The sequence below is a fragment of the Peromyscus californicus genome, unplaced genomic scaffold (genome assembly GCF_007827085.1).
Source record: "Peromyscus californicus insignis strain IS unplaced genomic scaffold, ASM782708v3 Scaffold_4__1_contigs__length_199733344, whole genome shotgun sequence".
In the NCBI taxonomy this organism is placed as follows: Eukaryota; Metazoa; Chordata; class Mammalia; order Rodentia; family Cricetidae; genus Peromyscus; species Peromyscus californicus.
In genome coordinates, this window is record NW_026294562.1 from 15,136,359 (window position 1) to 15,155,120 (window position 18,762).

General features: G+C 46.7%; 2 protein-coding genes, 1 long non-coding RNA gene and 1 other non-coding gene across 5 annotated transcripts in view; 3 read left to right on the top strand and 1 right to left on the bottom strand.

Moving 5' to 3' along the window:
* Positions 1 to 6,152: 6,152 nt before the first annotated feature.
* Ina (internexin neuronal intermediate filament protein alpha) lies at positions 6,153 to 16,874 on the bottom strand. The gene is made up of 3 exons (XM_052760659.1): positions 15,810 to 16,874; positions 10,442 to 10,566; positions 6,153 to 8,056 (listed from the first exon to the last, which is right to left on the bottom strand). Exons 1-3 carry the CDS (start codon positions 16,872 to 16,874, stop codon positions 7,741 to 7,743), a joined length of 1,506 nt encoding a protein of 501 aa, XP_052616619.1. The 3' UTR covers positions 6,153 to 7,740.
* On the top strand, positions 8,063 to 10,058 carry LOC128124423 (uncharacterized). Its single transcript, XR_008222844.1, has 2 exons — positions 8,063 to 9,266; positions 9,488 to 10,058. It is a non-coding gene; the product is annotated as an uncharacterized LOC128124423 (long non-coding RNA).
* LOC128095772 (U6 spliceosomal RNA) lies at positions 8,885 to 8,991 on the top strand. The gene has a single exon (XR_008213377.1). It is a non-coding gene; the product is annotated as a U6 spliceosomal RNA (small nuclear RNA).
* Positions 16,818 to 18,762, top strand: part of Nt5c2 (5'-nucleotidase, cytosolic II) — a 148,501-nt gene continuing 146,556 nt past the window's right edge. Inside the window, exon 1 of one of the 2 annotated variants that reach the window (XM_052760649.1) lies at positions 16,818 to 16,931. In XM_052760649.1, coding sequence (XP_052616609.1) covers positions 16,873 to 16,931 — 59 coding nt within the window. In that variant the 5' untranslated portion in view covers positions 16,818 to 16,872. The remainder of the gene's footprint in view (positions 16,932 to 18,762) is intronic. The other variant, XM_052760651.1, reaches the window with a different exon arrangement.

Below are 18,762 nucleotides of genomic sequence, written 5' to 3' on the forward strand. Positions count from 1 at the left end.
GGCTGTCACTGTGGCCTATGCACAAACTCACAGTCCTACTTCAGTCTCTCAAGTACCAAGACAACAGATTTGTACCACAATGCCTGTTGAGTCAGTTCCTTCCTAATGAATAAGGGGATCTATCCATTAATATCATGAGATTGATAGAGAACCATTCACTTTTCCCTTCTTGCTTTACCTAGATTTGCCACCAAGCAGGAGAGGGGTGGAAATACAGCCTGCGGAAAAACATCTCGGGCTCTCCTGCATTCTGCTTCCGTTCTGACTCTAACCTTGACTCTTGGGCTTTTCTTTGGACTAGAGTGTCCCATTGAACAATTCCAGGTGCCGGAAGAGCTGCTTTTATTGGGCTAAAGCTTGATTGGCCCTGACGGAGGTTGTCTGTCTTGAGACAGAGTCTCTCTATGCAGCTCTGGCTGGTGTGGAACTTGCTGTGTAGCCAGGCTGACCCTGAACAAAGAGATCTACTTAATTCTGCCTCCTGGATGCTGGGATTAAGGGCGTGTACCATCACATCTGGCTAGGAATTTTTTCCATCATGTAGGAGTCTTTTTGTCGGGAAGTCAAAGATGGGCAGTCCATTTCCTCTTCATTCGTTTACATAGACGGGTCTACGTGAGGTAAATTTGTTTTAATATGCGCTGCTGGTGGTGCAGCCTGTAGTCCCAGTTACTTGGGCATCTGAAGCAGAAGAATCAAAAGACCCATGAGTTGAGCACCAGCCTGGGCAAAATAGACCTAAACCAGACCTAGTAGCATAGTCCTCTAATCCCAGCATGTGGCAGGTGGGGCTAAGAATCTGAATTTTAGGCTAACCTGGGCTAAATAGCAAGTTCCAGGACAGTTTGAGCTATGGGGTCTTGTATGGGAGAAGAAGGGGGAAAAGTCAGATGTAGGCTCTTTTTTTTTTTTTTTAAAGATTTATTTTTGATGGTATATGCCTTTAATCACAGCACTCAGGAGAGAGAGGCAGGCTGATCTCTGAGTTCAAGGCCAGACTGGTCTGCAGAGTTTGTTTCAGGACAGCCAGGACTACACAGAGAAACCCTGTCTTGGTAAAAAGGAAAAAAAAAAAAAGATTTACTTTATAATCGTGTACATGTGTATAAGTGTGAGGGTTTCTCAGTATGATTGTGTGTGCAGGTGCCCATAGAGGCCTGAAGTGGGTATCAGATTCCCCTGGAACTGGATGGTTGTGCACCTTTTTTTTAATGGGTGCTGGAAACTGAATTTGTGTCCCCTGCAAGAGCAGCAAGTGCTCATAACTGCTGAGTCATGTCTTCAGCCCCCCCCCCCCCCATGTAGGTTCTTAAACAAACCAGCAAACAACAACAAAACACTCTTTTGGAGTTTGCCCTGTGCAGTTATTAGCAACAGACTAGACCTGTTACTGATATATTCCAAATTTCTAGCCTTTATTCTGTGATCTGGGTTACACTCTGCTGGGCACTCTAAAACAGCTCATTAGAGAGCTGGGATGAAATGTCACAAACATTGCACAGAGGCCACCTGCTTCATCAGGGAAGCTAGTGGCCATCTGGTAGCTGCATCGACGTGTCAGTGAGGAGGAGAGATGAGAGAGTCCTCAGTGATCAAGCTTCATTTTTTTCCTTTGTATCCAAAACTATGAGGAATCACTGAGGTCCTGCAGAAGCATAAATCTTCAAAAATCTGCAGGATGATTTACTGTTTAATATAATTCCACTGTGTGTGTGTGTGTGTGTGTGTGTGTGTGTGTGTGTGTGTGTGTGTGTGTGCTTTGTGAGAAAGGATTTATAAATCTTAGTGATCTCCACCCCAGGAAGCTTGGAAGATTTGAGCACTGAATGCAGGAGCAATCAAATTATCTTCTAGGAAATCGATAAAGGAGGAGAGAAGTCCTTTGATCTCTGTAGCAATCATTCTCTTTGTCTTCTAAGGGATGCAGCGGAGCATGGTAACGTAATAAAAACAGTCCTTTGTTCAGCTGGGTTGAGTAGCGTTTCCCCTGTTTAATGGCATATCCATGTGAGATATTTGGAAACTGCAAAATGCATGATGGCATCAATCTAATATGTGTATCAAATTGGAAAACATTGCAAAGGCAGTATGGCAGGTTCTATGAAGGACATATTTTACTTGTGTGCTCTGTTTTAATGGCTTATGAGTTCCACCTGTCAGTTATTTTCATTTTAAATGACTATTTGCTTTCAGGTGTACAGGCTTATTTGGTTAGAAGAAAAAGAGGTGTGATCTTGCAGTGAGATGTTTTTTCAGGATCTTGGCGATGTCTGACATTATAACAGTAACAGTCGAAGGCAGGGGTGGAGCTCAGAAGTAAGCAACATTGCCAGTTATGTTTTCTTCCATTACACCCAGGTGACTTCTGGCTTTTTCTCCAGGTTTTCCTTTAAAATCGATACACTTATTGAGTTTGCTTTCTGCTATCGTGAAGGGATTCCTTCTACCTGGGGTAGGCTCAGGGGAAGGTGGCTGTATATAAGTGTCTCAGCTGGAGCAGAAGGTCCACTAGGCTTCCATGACTTTTTTTTTCCTGATAATTTCATAAATTCCCTGTCAGTGGGTTTTTTAGAATTGAGTTTAAACTTGCATAACACAAAAAGCAGTCTTTTTAGGACTGGGGAGTTGGCTTGCGGGTGCTTGTTCTATGCCCCGGAACCTAAATAAAAAGCTGGGTCAGGAGATGACTTGCTTGTGATCAGCACATAGGAGGCAGAGACAGAGACCTGGAGCAAGCTGGCAGGTTTGATCAACCACAGCAATGAGCTCCGGGTTCAGTGAGAGTTTTGTCTCAATATATAAGGTGAGAGCCATCAAAGAAGTCACCTGACATCAAACTCAGGCCTGCACACACACACATACACACACACACACACACACACACACACACACACACACACGCACGCACGCACGCACGCATACACATGCACATCAGCCTCCTCCATACATAAAAATACAATAAATCATTTTATTTATTTATTTGAGACAGATCTGTGGATCAGACTATGTAGATCAGACTGGCCTCAAACTCAGAGATCTGCCTGCTCTGCCTCCCGAGTCAGGGATTAAAGGCATGCACCACCATGCCTGGCTTAAATCATTTTAGAGTAAATGATTCAGAAGCTAGATGTGGTGGTACATGCCTATAATTCCAGTACTCGGGAAGTTTGAGGCAGAAGGAGTCTGAACTTGAGGCTGCTTGTACTACATAGGGGGACCCTGTCTTAAAAAACCAAAAGAGAGATTTGGTGTGCTTACAGGGGTGTGCAGCTGCACCCTCCCTAATTCCAAAACATTTTCCTCCAAAATGAAACCCTGTAGCAACTGACTAGTTACTCTCCATTGTTCTCTCTCTCACCCTGGAAGCTACCAATCTATTCTCTGTTCCAATTGATCCCCTCCCTCCCTCCTTCTTCCCTCCTTCCTTCCTTTCTTCAGAGCCTTGTGCATTTTCAGCAAGTGCTCTTCCCCTGAGCCACATCCTACCTCTCCAGTGTGTGTGTGTGTGTGTGTGTGTGTGTGTGTGTGTGTGTGTGTGTGTGTGTGTGTGTGTGTTTAAATACATTTAAAACACTGTTTTGTGATTGCCTTTAAAGTCAGCAGCAATGGTTCCGGCCTTCTGCTTGAGCTCCCAGGTAACATCTAGGACTTTATCCCCATGACTATTTGTGACTAATTTTGGAGCTAATTTGAACTCTGCTTCCAGATAATTGCTTAGCTCTTATATCCACTTTGGCCAGGGCAGTACAATAGATAAGCAGTCTGGATTTATTATCCCTTGAAGATGTGTCTTTTTTGTAACCCTTCTTTCCTCTGGCCGGTGATGGAAAGGTAACATTCCTTTTGCAAAACTGTAAGCAATCCTGCTTGTCCTCACTCTAGTTTTAGTAGGGAAATCCCATCCACAGCTATCTAGTGTTTTAGTAGGAAAAGAAGTCATCCATGGTCAATGGGTCCAGAGCCCTGGTTTGGTCTCAGTACTGCTTTTTTTAAAATTTGAGATAAGATTTGTCGGTGTAGCTCAGTCTGGCCTTGAACTTGAAATCTTCCACCCTCAGCCTCCCAAATGCTGGGATTATAAGTATATACCACCCACGCCTAGATTAGAGCCAAGTTTTTTGTTTATTTTTTATTACTGTTGTTGAGATGGGGTCTTTTGTAGCCCAGGCCGACCTCAAGCTTGCTAAGTAGCTGTGGTGGTTTGAATAAGAATGGCCCCATAGGCTCAAGATTTGAATCCTTGGTCACCAGGGAGTGGCACTATTAGAAAGGATTAGGAGGTGTGGCCTTATTGGAAGAAGTTTATCACTGAGGGTGTGCTTTGAGGTTTCAAAAGCCCATGCCAAGCCCAAAGTCTCTCTTAGTCTTTGGATCAGGATGTAGCTCTTAGCTACTTCTCCAGCAACATGTCTACCTGTATCGCCATGCTTCCCACCATGAGTTGATAATGGACTAAACCTCTGAAACTGTAAGCCAGCCTTTAATTAAAGGCTTTCTTTTTTAAGAGTTGCCTTGGTCATAGTGTCTTTTCACAGCAATAGAACATCAACTAAGACAGTCCCTCTTGATCCTCCCACATCTACATCTGCTGGAACTGCAGGAATGTGCCACCACACTGGACCCAGTACCCGTTTTGAGCTTGCACTGCCTTACAGCCCTGCAGGAAGGCAAAAGCTGAGGAAGCCTGCACACAGAGCAGCTTGCCCATGGGACTTGGTACTGCCAAGGTTTCTGGGCAGGGGAAGCGTCTGTGAAACTTGCAGAGAAAAAGAAGCTTTAAAAAGATTTCTGCTCCCTTTGGCAGAACTGCCACTGCCTCGTAAGCTCTGGAGTTGTAGGCTTGTGCCACCGTGCTCACTGGGAAGAGAAGCCAGCCTTGCAGAGTGGGATAGGAAGACCTAAATCTTAGCTCAACCACTTACTGTGTGACATCCTACAAGGATCCAGGCTGAAATCTGCCATTGTGAAGCTCTGCTACCTGGCTCATAAAATGGGTGTACAAACACAACCCCTAAAGTATGTGTGTGAGATTTAATGAGATGATTCTGTTTATTGTCTAGTATGGTGTTTGACATTTATGACACTAAGTAGGCATTAACAGATAAATGTCTTAAGATGCAGAGAGGGTTGGAAGAATTGGCTCAGTGGGTAAAGCGTTTGCTACTCAAATATGAGGACCCAAGCACCCATGTAAGAAAAGCCAGGTTTGGTGGCATATATCTGTAACCCCAGTGCGGGGAGGCAGAGACAGCAAGATTGTGGCAGCTTGCTGACCAGCTAATGTAGATGAATCAGTGATCTCCAGGTTTAGTGAGAGATCCTTTTTTTCCAAAAAATAAGGTGGGAGGAATAGGGGAAGACATCTGGCATGGACCTCTGGCCTCCATACATGCATACATGGGCATACACACATACCACATAAATCTTTCTGTTTGTTTTTTGAGACAGGGTTTAATGATGTAACAGCTCTGACTGTCCTGGAACTCTCTTTGTAGACCAGCCTGGCCTCGAACTCAGAGATCCACCTTCCTCTGCCTCCTGAGTGCTGGGATTAAAGATGTATGCCACCATGCTGGGTGGTGGTGGTGCACGCCTTTAATCCCAGCACTAGGGAGGAAGAGGCAGGCGGATCTCTGTGAGTTTGAGGCCAACCTGGGCTACAGAGTGAGTTCCAGGACAGGCTCCAAAGCTACACAGAGAAACCCTGTCTCAAAACACCAAAAAAAAAAAAAAAAAAAAAAAAAAAAAAAAGATGTGCGCCACCAATGCCTGGCTTTTTTTTTTTCTTTTAATATAGGGATTCTGGGATCAGACTCTGGTCCTCATGCTTGAAAGGCAACTACTTCAGCCAGCCAAGCTATCTCCCCAGCCTTCTTTTCTTGTTTTTGAGACAGGGTATCAGGATGTAGCCTAGGCTGACCTCAAATACACACTTCTCCTACCTCAGCCTCCTGAGTGCTGGGATTCCAGGCATTCACCATTATGCTCACCTTGCAGAATGTAGGCACTGTCTGTCCTTCACTCTGGGCCCAGGTGATTAGTGGCAACTCATCAACAACAATATAAAAAAGTAGTCAGGGCCAGGAAACCTGTGAGTAAATGATGCTTTCCTCAGGGAACCAATAGAAACCAGAGAACACAAACCATGTTGGTAGGATTAATGACTTTTAATTTCTTATATTAACTAATGTCTTACAGTAAGTGGGGGGGAGGTCAACAGGGATGGGTCAGAGAAAGGAGGGTGTCTTTTCAGGTCCTTGAACTACTGGAGCACGTGCGAGAATGGGAGCTCAGTGGAAGCATCATGTCTTTATCAGCACAGCTTGCAATGAGGTGGGTGGGGACAGAGCAGACAGTTTTGTAGCTCCGGTGGAGGTGAGCAGAGACAGGGCAAATCCTGCATCCAATTTGGCACACGAGGCAGACAGGACACGTGGATGCCACAGTTGGGTGCACGAGGAGCTGACTTTCCAGCCTGCCTCCTTGGATGGGGGAGGAGTGTGCACACCCCTCCTGAACTCTGAATGTTTCTGCCTCTCCTCGGGGGAGTGACACCCACTGCAGCAATGTGACACTGTTGGGGAAAGGCTCTGAGAGAAGAGATTTTTTTTTTTTTTTTAATATTTGCTGGTGGTGTTGATTGACCAGAAGTGTTTATTTTTTTTTTTCACTTTTGGGCAGTAGCATTGTGTCTGGTGATAAAATATCCTATACGTAGCACTCTTAAAAAGCAAGGCCTCTTGAAAACCTAGATAATGGGAAGGGGACTACAGATTCTAGGGCAAGGGTATGAAAAAGCTAATTCTATACCACTACACAGAAACCAACACAGAGGAGACCTTGGTCTTTCCAATCACTTCCTGTATTTACGCTACTAAGTCTAAGGTTGGCTTAACCACAGCGTAGGATAACTATCACTGTGCTTCTAAAGTTAAAGTGAAAAGCTACATCATTTAAGGTAGTTTTTTTTTCCTTCTAATTAAGTGGATTTGGACAAGCTGAAAGCCTAAAATCTAGAGATCTTTTTTATTTTTTAGGAAAATCCTTAAAACGAATCACTGCCATTATTATCTTTTTCTTTTTTAAGCTACAGGTGAGAAAGGGCATAAAGGGCAGGGGTAAGTCATTACACAAATCACGGAATGGTCAACATGCATCTAACCTTTCCCACCGAGCAGAGATGTTAAAGGGAGTGTTCTGTTCGGGAGGAAATACTACACTAGCCTGTCTTCCCTCCTCCTGGGCGGGAGAAAAGGAATATGGATTCGAGAGGAGAGGAAGAAATGTGCCCGTGAGAGAAACACCTATCCTTTGTGACTGAGCTCTATCAGAGTGGAATGGGGTAATGGTGTCTGGACCACTGGTCTGTCCTCGGCAGTGACTTTATGTTTTTAGGCATCTACAGGAAGAATCTCTAGCTGGGTACCGGCGGGGTGTAATAGTGGATAAACATAGGTGTTAACTGCAGCTCACAGCGAGTGATGACCAGAATTAGCACCTTCCTCTGCACCTGGGTCACCTGTCACTATGAAGCCCAAGCCGTGGGGGAGAAAGCTGTGTTCTTGGAGAACTCCTCTTACTGCTCCAGGAATGGAGAAAGTAAGGATTCAGTGTTAAATATGACATTGCAGCCTTAAAGACATTCTATAGCGGTGATAGGTGGTGTGGTTCGGAAGTAAGCGGTAGAGTAAGTCAAATGCGTTCCCTCTTAGGCATTAATTTCTTTTTTAAGCAATGGGATTACATTTTTTGGCTCGAAATGGTGCTTTCTTCTATATTTGACTTCTCGGTTTTCTTTGTAGATATTACCGTTTCCTCCAATGTTTCTTCAAAACTTTCCGATATCTTGGATGTCTTCTTAGAGGCGTCTTTAGAAGCCCCTTCTTCCTCCTCTTCCTCCTCCTTTTTAAGTGACAGCCCAGTGGATGAGGCTTTGGGGGTTGCAGAACTAAGGATTCTGGGAGGGAGCAGGTAACTGGGATTGGGAAGTGGATTCAGGCCTGAAATGCTCAACGCACTGGTGCTGAACCGCGTCTCCTCACCTTCCAGCAGCTTCCTGTAAATTCAGCAGAGAGAAGCCCTCAGGAGTCAGGCTACGGATTTGTTTAAAGAACCTAACCCTCCAGTTGTTTTTCATTTTAGAGACTCCAGAGAACACTGCAGTTTCTCCATGAGCCTGAGGCCAGTAATACTGCATGGAGCTTGAGATTAGCATGCATATGTATGGATTGTCTCTCTCTCTGCCCCCTCCAATATCAATGTTGTTTAAAGTATTGTCAAAGGAAATCTATCCCATTCACAAGCTACATTAGACACCTATTTTTGGCAATTAGAGTCCACAAAGCTCTGGAGAGAAGTAATTTCCCTAATTAACACCTTAACTGTAAAGGGGAAAGGAAGTGAGAAGTCCACAGAGGAGCAGGAAACTAACTGCCTAGTCCAGCCCACACTTGCAATCTGTGCCCTTTCCATGTGTGAAGGAAGGTCTGAAGGGAGTGAAAGAAGCATCACTTAGACACAACTTCAGGCACCAGTCTCCACTCAGCCTAGACTAGACAGTACAGATCAGATGGCTCTCTTATCTTGTTTTTCATAACTCTAGTAGGGTTTTGCTGTTGCTTCTTTATTTGTTCTTTTGTTTTTGGAGATAGGACCCCATATAGCCCTGGTTGGCCTTGGTATGTAGCTGAGGCTGGCCTTTAACTCCTTACTGTCTTACCTTCACCTGGGATTACAGGTGTGTACCACTACGTCTGGCTTTTAATTCTAATAGTTTTTAATTATTCTTTTTCTAAAAATCAAATCAAGATACTATTAAATACTGTGGGGGCGGGCCTTATCTTGATGTAGGTGCTATACATAGTGGAAAGGTGAAAAAAAAAATGTGTTGGCTTCAGTAGCACATATACTAAAATTGGAATGATATAGAGAATGCTACCATGGCCCTGGCACAAAGATAGCATACAAATTCATGAAGTGTTCCATATAAAAAAATGTCCACACTGCTGGGTGGTGGTTGTGCATGCCTTTAATCCCAGCATTTAGGAGGCAGAGACAGGTGGATCTCTGTGAGTTCCAGGCCAGCCTGGTCTACAGAGCGAGTTCCAGGACAGCCAGAGAAACCTTGTCTTGAAAAACAAAACAAAGAAACAGAAAAGTCCACATTGATCTGAGGTTGAATCTGAGGGTTACCATTTCTTCATGACTTTGAGTAAGTTATAGTATATCAAAAAGCTGTACCTGTAGTTACCTTTTATAATAAAAAGGTAAATGTTCGGGGCTGGAGAGATGGCTCAGAGGTTAAGAGCACTGACTGCTCTTCCAGAGGTCCTGAGTTCAATTCCCAGCAACCACATGGTGGCTCACAACCATCTGTAATGAGATCTGGTGCCCTCTTCTGACCTGCAGTCATACATGCTGTACACATAATAAATAAATAAATCTTAAAAAAAAAAAAAAAAAAAAAAAAAAAAAAAAAAAAAAAAAGGTAAATGTTCACTTCAGCTGTGCCTTGAACAGATATCTAAGAGAAAACCTCGGCTTGGATCATTTTCAGCTTGGATCACTTTCTGCTTAATTCACTTTTTTTGTTTGTTTGTTTTGGTTTTGGTTTTGGTTTGTTTTTTCGAGACAGAGTTTCTCTGTGTAGCTCTGGCTGTCCTAGAACTTGCTCTGTAAGCCAGGCTGGCCTTGAACTCACAGAGATCCACTTCCCTCTGCCTCTAGAATGCTGGGATTAAAGGCATGCACCACCATCGCCTGGCTATATTTTTATTTTTTAAAGATTCATTTTTATTACTTTTAATTGTGTGTAGTGGTGTGTGTGTTTAAGCAAATGCAAATGCCTGGGGGAGGCCAGAGGCATCGGATTCCCCTGGAGCAAGTTATAGGCAGTTGTGAGCCACCTGATGTGGGTGCTGAGAATCAAACCCCGGTCCTCTGTAATAGCAGTTTGTGCTCTTAACCACTAAGCCATCTTTCAAGCCCCAACCCCTATTTTCATTGTTTTGTTTTTGAAGACAGAGTTTCTTTGTGTAACAGACTTGGCTGTCCTGGAACTCACTCTGTAGACCAGGCTGGCCTCAAACTCACAGAGATCAGTCTGCCTCTGCCTCCCTAGTGCTGGGATTAAAGGTGTGCACCACCATGACAGATTCTAACTCCTGTTTTAAACTTATAGTCTGACAGATGTTCATTTTGACCTCTAGAAGCCTGTGTTACCTTTTAAGAGCCCAGCAGAGGTATGTAGAATACTCTGGGACTAGTAAGGTGAAGCTAGGATATATTCAAGTAGAGGGACTGAAGGGTCTGCTTATCTGGACTGGATAGTGATGCTCTCCATCCTCCCTCCCTGGTCAGAAACAGACCACATGGAACCACTTCCGTAGTAACACTGCCCCTGACATGTGCTTTGCTAGGGTAAACATGCCCCTTTGTGTACCTGTAAGCTGCTATCTCAATGTCAAGGGCCATCTTGACATTGAGCAAGTCCTGGTATTCCCGAAGGTGGCGAGCCATTTCACTCTTGGTGTTCCTTAGGTCATTTTCCAGCTGCCCAATGCTGTCCTGGAAAGTACATATCCAAAGTATTTAGACCAAAGTAGCAAACATTCATTGACATTTCCACAAGGCAGGATCGCAACCCTGACTACACATTAAAATCATGTAAGGAACTGATAGAATACCTGCACAGCAATCTGTGTCCAGCCTAGGTTCTGTTTCATTTGCTCTGGGGTAGGGAGGGACTCAGTATTTGCATTTTCCCCCTTAAAGACCCTTGGGAAATTTAAATGCATACTGAAGGTTGGGAACTTCTACCAAGGGACACATGGTTTCACAGATCCTTCCTTGATTGTGTATGTATATGTATGTATGTTTATATGTCTGTAGATGTGACTATAGGTACCCACAGAGGTAAGAGATGTTCTGGAGCTATAGTTACAAGCAGTTGTGAGCCACCTGATAGGTGCTAGGAACTGAAGGTCCTCCAAATGAGCAGCACACACTCTTCAACCACTGACCCATCTCTTCAGCCCCATATATATAATAAAAATTTAATGTTGGATAGATGGTTGCATATTCCGCAAAGCACCAGCTTTTTAAAAAAAATGACAATTTTGAATTTTTGTACATTGATTGATTGATTGATTGATTGATTGACTTGTTTATGTGTGTGGGCATGTATGTGTCACCAGGGATATGTGGAACCAGAGGACAACTTGTAGGGGTTGGTTCTGTCTTCCTGCCAGGTAGGTCTTAGGGATAAATTTAGAGTCTAGGTATCAACCCAGGCTGTCAGTCTTGGTGCCAAGTGCCTTTACCTGCTGAGCTATCTTTCAAACATCCTTCAAAATGATAATTTATATAAAACCATTTTAAAGTGGCAAATACCACTTATTATTAGGACATGAAACTAACACAGTCTTTCTTAGCAATCAAGGTTGTAAAAATGATGTTATTTTTCTATGATTTCATGTCTGTTATCTTTTAGATATATTTGGGGTGTTTATTTCTACCCTAATGGTTCCAAAGAGCAGTGTTTGTCTTGATGTTGCAGTTTATTGCTTTTCTTTGTCCTCAAAAGTGTTCTGATGGGTGCTAGGCACCCTTGACAGTGCCTGACTCTAGTGGTCTCCCATCTTTATCCTTCCTCAGACTTGACACCCAAATGAGGAATCGTCTCTTTTGAGAACCACGTGAAGGATGGTTAGGCTGAGCATCAGTGGGGCCAACTTCCCAACGCGTGATTTAGAGGTAGATGTTCGCCTCATCAGCAGGTTAATTCGATCGTTTATTAAAAACTGCTTTTATTTCCCAGCTGCTTTTGGAACAAGAGGTTGCTGGGGAGCCGAGTTCTAGATAGGTGAGGGTTTCTTGCATGTTATACACCTCACATGGCAACTTTATGGATCAGAGTGGACAGAAAGTGGAACCCAGCTCCTTCCAGAACGAGCTGACTGAAGTGCTGGCTGCTGGTGGCTCCCCAAGCCCCAGTCTCTTTGTTTGTGCACTCCTCCCGCACTGGACTGCCTGGCTGCCCTTCACAAGGCCTCCAAAGATGGCCTCCAGCGGGAAATGTGAGCAGAACGCTGCAGTCCGTCCCCTCCCCCAACCATGCAGCTGCTGCTGGCTTAGCTTGGAGAACAGGAGAGAGGAGGCACTCCCTGCTCCAGCTGGGATCTCTCCTGGAGCAGCTAAGCATCTGGCCCAGGGGTGGAAGGAGGCAGGTTGGGAATAAGACAAAGCATGGTCACACTAGCATCTCAGTGAAGAAAAGGAAAACCGTGTGCCCATTTCCTTACTTTGGGGTGGAAAGGGGAGACCTCAGCCAGGCAAGCCGGAGTGCAGGCCATACAGAACTAGTGCTGTGCATAATCAGTTAGATGGGGGAGGTTTTAATGTGTGGCCACCCACAGGAACCCACGTCCTTATTCCACCCGTCTTTGCTTTACCCTTGTCTTCCATCACCCTCTGCCACCATATCTTATGAGAAAATGTGGGTTAGGTCAATACACTCCACAGTCAGTCTGAGAACACACAACAAGCGATGTAACACTTTCATTGAAAATGCACATTCCTAGCAGGGTGTGGTGGGGTATGCCTACCGGGAAGACTTTAAATTCAGTCCCAGTTTAGGCTACGTAGGGAAACCCCATGTTACAAAATGGAATAAAAAGCATGTTCCTGGCTCTACCTAAGAAATACAAAATCCATTTCTTCAGGAGTGGTCAGAGAATCTCTCTTTTAAAAAGCTGCTCTGTGGTCTGGGTGTGCCATGGAGTTTAGATCACTGATTTAAATCTATCCCTGTTAAGAAGCTATTGTGGTGGCCAAGGTGACAGCATAGGGTGAGATGTGTGTGTGTGTGTGGGGGGGAGCAGGGGGAGGGAGACCAGATGGAAGAGCTTTGAAAAAATGAGATTTCCCCTCCCGCCTTGAATCCTAATTTCAGAAATGGATCTATCAAGCTATAGATTTATACGTAGCCACTGCTGCCTCTGGTCTCCCGAGGGCCAAATCCAGCCTGCTATTTAATTAGGCTGGGCTCCAATCTCACATTGGAGAAGAGGGTAGCCTTGGCACACCTCCCTGGAGGGCATTAACCAGCAGTGATCTTGACTGCCCACCAAGGTCTTTCAAGGGAAGCTTTGGCTTTCTAAGACACTCCACAGCACAGGTCTGAAATTCAGCTCCCTCTGAGAGGGCCTCGGCCTGAGATTCTAACAGTAGTGCCCCCTCTATGTGGAGGCCAGAAAGTCCTCTGTCAGAACTGAAAGGAATGCCTTGTTCCTCTAGGCGAAGCATGGCTGCCTCTGGCCTGCACGGCAGCAGCCCTGTTCTGTGTGCTCACTGTGTCACCCTGAGTCACACTTTGTCCTTTTGAAAGTATATCAAGCGTTCTGTCTTCAAATAGGCTATCAGCTCTCTGGGGCCGGGAAAAGGAAAAGGAAAAGGACATTAATCGGTGTTTTCTCTTGTCTTTGAGAGGGCTGAAAGCTTGTATAGGGAAAATGTGCTCACTATGAGTCTCTGCACCAGAAGGGAAAGAACGCCTCCCACTACTACTGCAGTGAAAGGGGAGGGTGGGTAAGAGGCTAGAAGACAATGGTTTCACAGTGAGGAGGCTTTCCACCTCCACCAGGGAAACAAGCAGGGGCGGCAGGCCCAAGCGTCTGCAGGCCATGCCGTGAGCCCCACCCCAGCATTGGCTCCCACGGGGTAGGAAATAGCTTTCTGTCATCTGGCCTCCTCCTCCACTCCCTCCGCAGGTCCACTGAGGCTAACGCTGATGGAGACAGCACTCAGAGCCTGCAGGTTCTCTTACCTTTTGTTTCCTCGTCCATGTCTGGAGACCCTACTGTTTTCTAGCACAGGAAGCCTGTATTTAGAGCTAACAAGGCAGACAACATCATCACCACCTCCTAGAACCAGCAAAAAGAGGGCAGAGCAAAGCCCAGGCCAGCCGGCAGTTTGGGGGTGAGTTACCCTTTGTGTAGAAATATTGGGCTAGTCCTCAAGAAGACTACCTAATTCAACATTTGAGGCTTCTGGAAGAGAAGAAATCTTAATTAAGTGTGATTGATTCAGATCATCCAGGGCCTTGGACATACTGAAAAGCTCAACTTATAGATTTTGTAGCAAAAAAAGAATATTTATTTGAATAATAATGTAATATCAGACTAACCAAACATATTTCAAACAGGCCTTTTCCCTTTATGAAAGGAAGTCATTCACAATGGACAGTAAATACCTACCTGCATATCAATAAATTCTTTAGCTTCTGACTAAAATGGTACTTTTGAAATATTATGCCATTTCCTGGTTCTATTTTTAGTAATGTCCCCCCAACACATTAATTTATCAAATGTAAAATTCAATCCAGCTAAAATAATTTGAAATTTCTGGATTATAGACATTCTACTCAAAGGAGCTTTTATTGTTCCTTGTACTTAAACCATGTAATTTGTATTTTTTCTATATCTTCATTCGCCCTGATTTCTTTCTCTGTGCCCTTTGTGGTCACAAGCCCCAAATGTCCAGTGTGGGGAAACTGAGGACACAGTGGCCTTTGTTGGGAAGGAAGAGCCAATGGTTACCTTCATAGAGCTTATAGAGCAGGGAAAGATGAAAAAAAAAAAGTCGCCTATAACAAAGAAACCATCTCTGTAATTTGCCACATGCACTTAAGCTGAAGAAATATTAAGGTAATGGGACCTTTCAAGTGAGACCACACAGCTGCGGAGCAGATTAAATGGTTTTTGTTAAGTGCTAAGCCATCCATGGAGGCAAAAATTGATGCTGTCGACAAGATGAACTTTGACTTTAGGAAGCCAAGACTGATTGTATTATAGAACTAACTAACTAAATAAATAAATAAAATCGAAGCAGTTAATTGCCTCGAGGCCCAGAGATTCCTAACTGGGACAGTTTGGAAACAATGAAGCAGGAGACATTTCTGAGGCGGGAGGAACTCGCGATCAGCACCGCGGACAGCGCCCAGACAGTCTCAACGCGGAACTGTCAGAACTGTCAATAGATGGACCAGGAAACCGCGCGCGTGCATGCGTGTGTGCGCGTCGCGGGTTTGGGAGGGGCGGTAAGGGTGGGGCAAGGCAGTTGTCACCAGCTTAATTATGCCAGCTTTCACTCCTTTTTAGAGCAAAACTCAAGAAAATGAGCCCAGTTCCCAAACGTAAAGCACACCATACTCTATAAATATCAACTCTAAGGCTCAGAAAAGTCCTTTCAAAGCCAACTAAACAAACCAGATACTTAAGGACCGGACCACACGGAGGCTGTCACCTGCCCCCTCTGGGCTCGTCAGAGGGTTTGGGACTGTTCTGCTAGTATGTTTATACTCTTGATGACAGGAAGACACGGTTAGATGCTTTGGACTTCCAAAAAAATTAAAGACTTCTTTGTTAGAAGAGTTCAGTAGGGAGACTAGGGTGGGGATTGTAGTGCGGTGTCACAGCATACGCCTAGCATATGCATGAAGACTTGGGTTCGGTCCCTAAAACTCCCCCATCACCCAAAATAGAGTGCGGAGACATTAAGGGGTTGAAAGAGCTTCCAGGGCACATACAGTTCACATTTGAGGCTGCATTCGTGGGACCGTGATTATTATTATTATTATTATTATTATTATTATTATTATTATTATTATTTGTTTGCTAACACCTCCAGCCAACACTTCTCTCTCCTCCCTTCCCCTCTCTTGGTTTCCTTAGGTCCCCATTTTACAGGGAGTGCAGCTATGCTCGGAAAAGGACAGGGCAATCTTTCCTATGCAGCATCCCAGCCCTTACCTGGTAGCCGGCCACCTCAGCGCTGTGCCGCTCCTCCAGTTCCAAGATCTGCCTCTCCAGGGACTCATTGGCCCCGCGCAGGCCCTCTATCTCAATGGTACGTGCCTGGAGCTGGCGCCGGTACTCGTGGATCTCCTCTCGGCTGGCTCGGATGGCTTCGGTGCTGCGCGCCGCCTGCTCGTTCAGGTTAGCGAACTTGGACTTGTACCACTCCTCGGCGGACTGCAGGTTCTTAGCGGCCAGAGACTCATACTGGGCGCGGATCTCCCTCAGCGCCGAACTCAGGTCTGGCTTAGCCACAGCCACGTCCACCTCGGCGGCAGCCTGCGAAGACGCCTGCAGCGTGGCCAGGAGCTCGGCCACCTCCTCGTCGTGCACCTGGCGCACGAAGGCCAGCTCGTCGAGCAGCGACTCCACCTTCTTCTCCAGGTCCAGGCGGGCCAGAGTGGCGCCGTCCACGTCGCGCTGCTGCGCCTTCAGGGCGCGCTCGGCGCCTTCGCGCCCGCGGCTCTCCTCCTCGCAGCGCGCCCGCAGCCGCTGCACCTCCTCGGCCAGCCCGTCCCGCTCCAGCAGGGCCTGCGCGCGCGCCGAGCTCGCCTCCTCCAGCTGCGCGCGCAGCTCGCGCAGCTCGCGCTGGAAGAGCTCGCCGACGCGCGACGGCTCGGCGTGGCGCTGGCGCAGCGCCGCCAGCTCGGCCTCGAGGGCGCGGTTCTGCGTCTCCAGCTGGTGCACCTTCTCGATGAACACGGCGAAGCGGTCGTTGAGGCCCTGCAGCTGCTCCTTCTCGTTAGTGCGGATGATCTTGTACTCGTTGGTGCGCGCCGCCGCCTGGCTCAGGTCTAGTCCGTCGGACGCGGGCAGCCGGCGGTAGGCCAGGCCCAGGCCGAGAGACGAGGCCGAGGAGCAGGCGGCCGTGGAGGCCACATTGCTGCGGGACAGCGACTGCGAGCGGAAGCTGCCCGAGCCTCCGGGCCCGGAGAGGCGCGTGGACAGGCGCGAGCCGTCCCCGAACACCTTGCGGTAGGAGGAGGAGGAGCACAAGTAGTGCTCTGATCCGAAGCTCATGGTGCCGGGGTCGGGGCCGGGCGCACGGCTGCGGCGGGACCTAGCGAGGACGCGAAGGTGCGGCAAGGCTGGGCGCGGCGGGGCGGTGTGCGGGGCTTTTAAGGCGCGGGGCTGGGGCGACGCGCTCGGGGCGGAGCTTCATCTCCCGATCTAGCGGGGAGAGGAAGGGGGGCCTGTGGGGGCGGGGAAGCGCAGTGCCACCGCAGCTGCGCGCCACCGACTTGGGCCGTCTGCGTGCGAGCCCCTCCCTGTCCGCAGCGCCTGTGCCCCAAGAATCTGCCTTGGGAAAGACCGGAGGGGAAGGGGTGCCCAAACAACCTGGACTTCCCAGTTAGCACTCAGCGCTCTGGTGGCTTCATAGCGTGTCCTTCCCTTTGCCTTTATCCCTCATGGAGAGTAGGTGGTCTGAAAGGTGTCCTCTACTCTCATCTGCACCCCAGAATTTTCAAGGGTAAGGCCCTGTTGTTGTTGTTTGTAGTGGCTCCCCCCCCCCACCTCCCGGGAGAGCGGGCATCCCTTTCTTTATCTCCCGTCTTAGGGGTCTCCTGCTTCTCAGCAGGAAAGTGGGTCCACTTCAGAGAGCATCCCTCAGCTCCGCAGCCCCAGGAGATGGTAGGATTCGCAGGAAGCTTGAGATGCAGGGGTCATCGGTGAAGAACATACGCCCGAGTTTTTGAGGGTGCGAGGGGTTACAGAGAGGAAAGGGGCCAGGCCTGGAAAAGGACAAAGCTCTGAGAATTAGCAGGGTTCATCTCTAGGCCTTTAACGATGGCGTATGCCAAGACCGCAGACTGGGAGAAAGGAGGGTACAGGCTTTGGTTTAAACAAAAAAACAAACAAAACACATTAGATTTTAAAATGTTTCAAAAATGAGTTTTTAGCCATGAGGTTTTATCTAAAATGAAGCTGGATTGATTTTGACTTTTTAATGCCTGCACCCTGCCACTCTTTTGAAAGTAGGAGCTAGGATGACTGCAGTGGGTGGGAGTGAGGTGCCCTTTGTTTAAGTGACCTGTTTCCCACAGTCCCCACCACTGTCCAGAGTCACATTTCTTAACCCATTATTTCATCTCTCTGGCCCTGTATGCATTTGAGATTCTAAATTCTGAATTAGACAGGAGAGCCATTTTCTGTGGGGATCAATCTTTGAACCAAAGATTCAGTTCCAAGAATGAGGCAGAAGAGCACTGCTGGCCGAAACGGCCCCCTCACCACACAGTAAGGACAAAGAGTCTGAAAGACAAGGATAGATTGTCTGAGTTTACCATGCAGCCACTCAGGGAAACGTGAAGCTTTTTGCTTTGCAGTTCAGAATTCCAAACTTTTGTTTGTTTTGAGACAACTTTCTCAACCTGCTCCTCCAGTAGCTCAAGTTGGTCTCGTGCTCACTCTCCAGTCTATGCTGGCCTTAAACTCCCAGCAATCCTCCTGCCTCTGCGCAGCCCACAACTGGCTCTTTCTGCCTTTTTTGATCTTTGCATGCTAGACAAGTTTTGTTTCACTTTGTGAGAGGGATGCGCGTTACTTGTTACTTTAGGACTCTAAAGGTAAGAGAAAAAGAATTTTATGAGACTTCAGGGCATATCCGCTGGCTTTATGCCACAGCTGACCTGTTTCCTTATCATTCACCTAAAGACCTGACCAAAAAACAATCCGGGGGTCTTTCCTGCTCCAAAAGACTCTGGGAAGTGGATGCTGGAAGAGAGCTAGCCCTGGGGAGGAATTACTGTCTGTCAGTCATTGTACCGGCACTGTGTGTAGTGTTCCTTCCTCTGGCCATTTTTTCAAGATGGCTGTCATTCCTGTCTTTTGGATGAGACACTGAGGCTCAGGAGCAGCACGTTTGCCCAAGGTCACCTATGAGCAAAGGCATACATTCTTTCCTCAA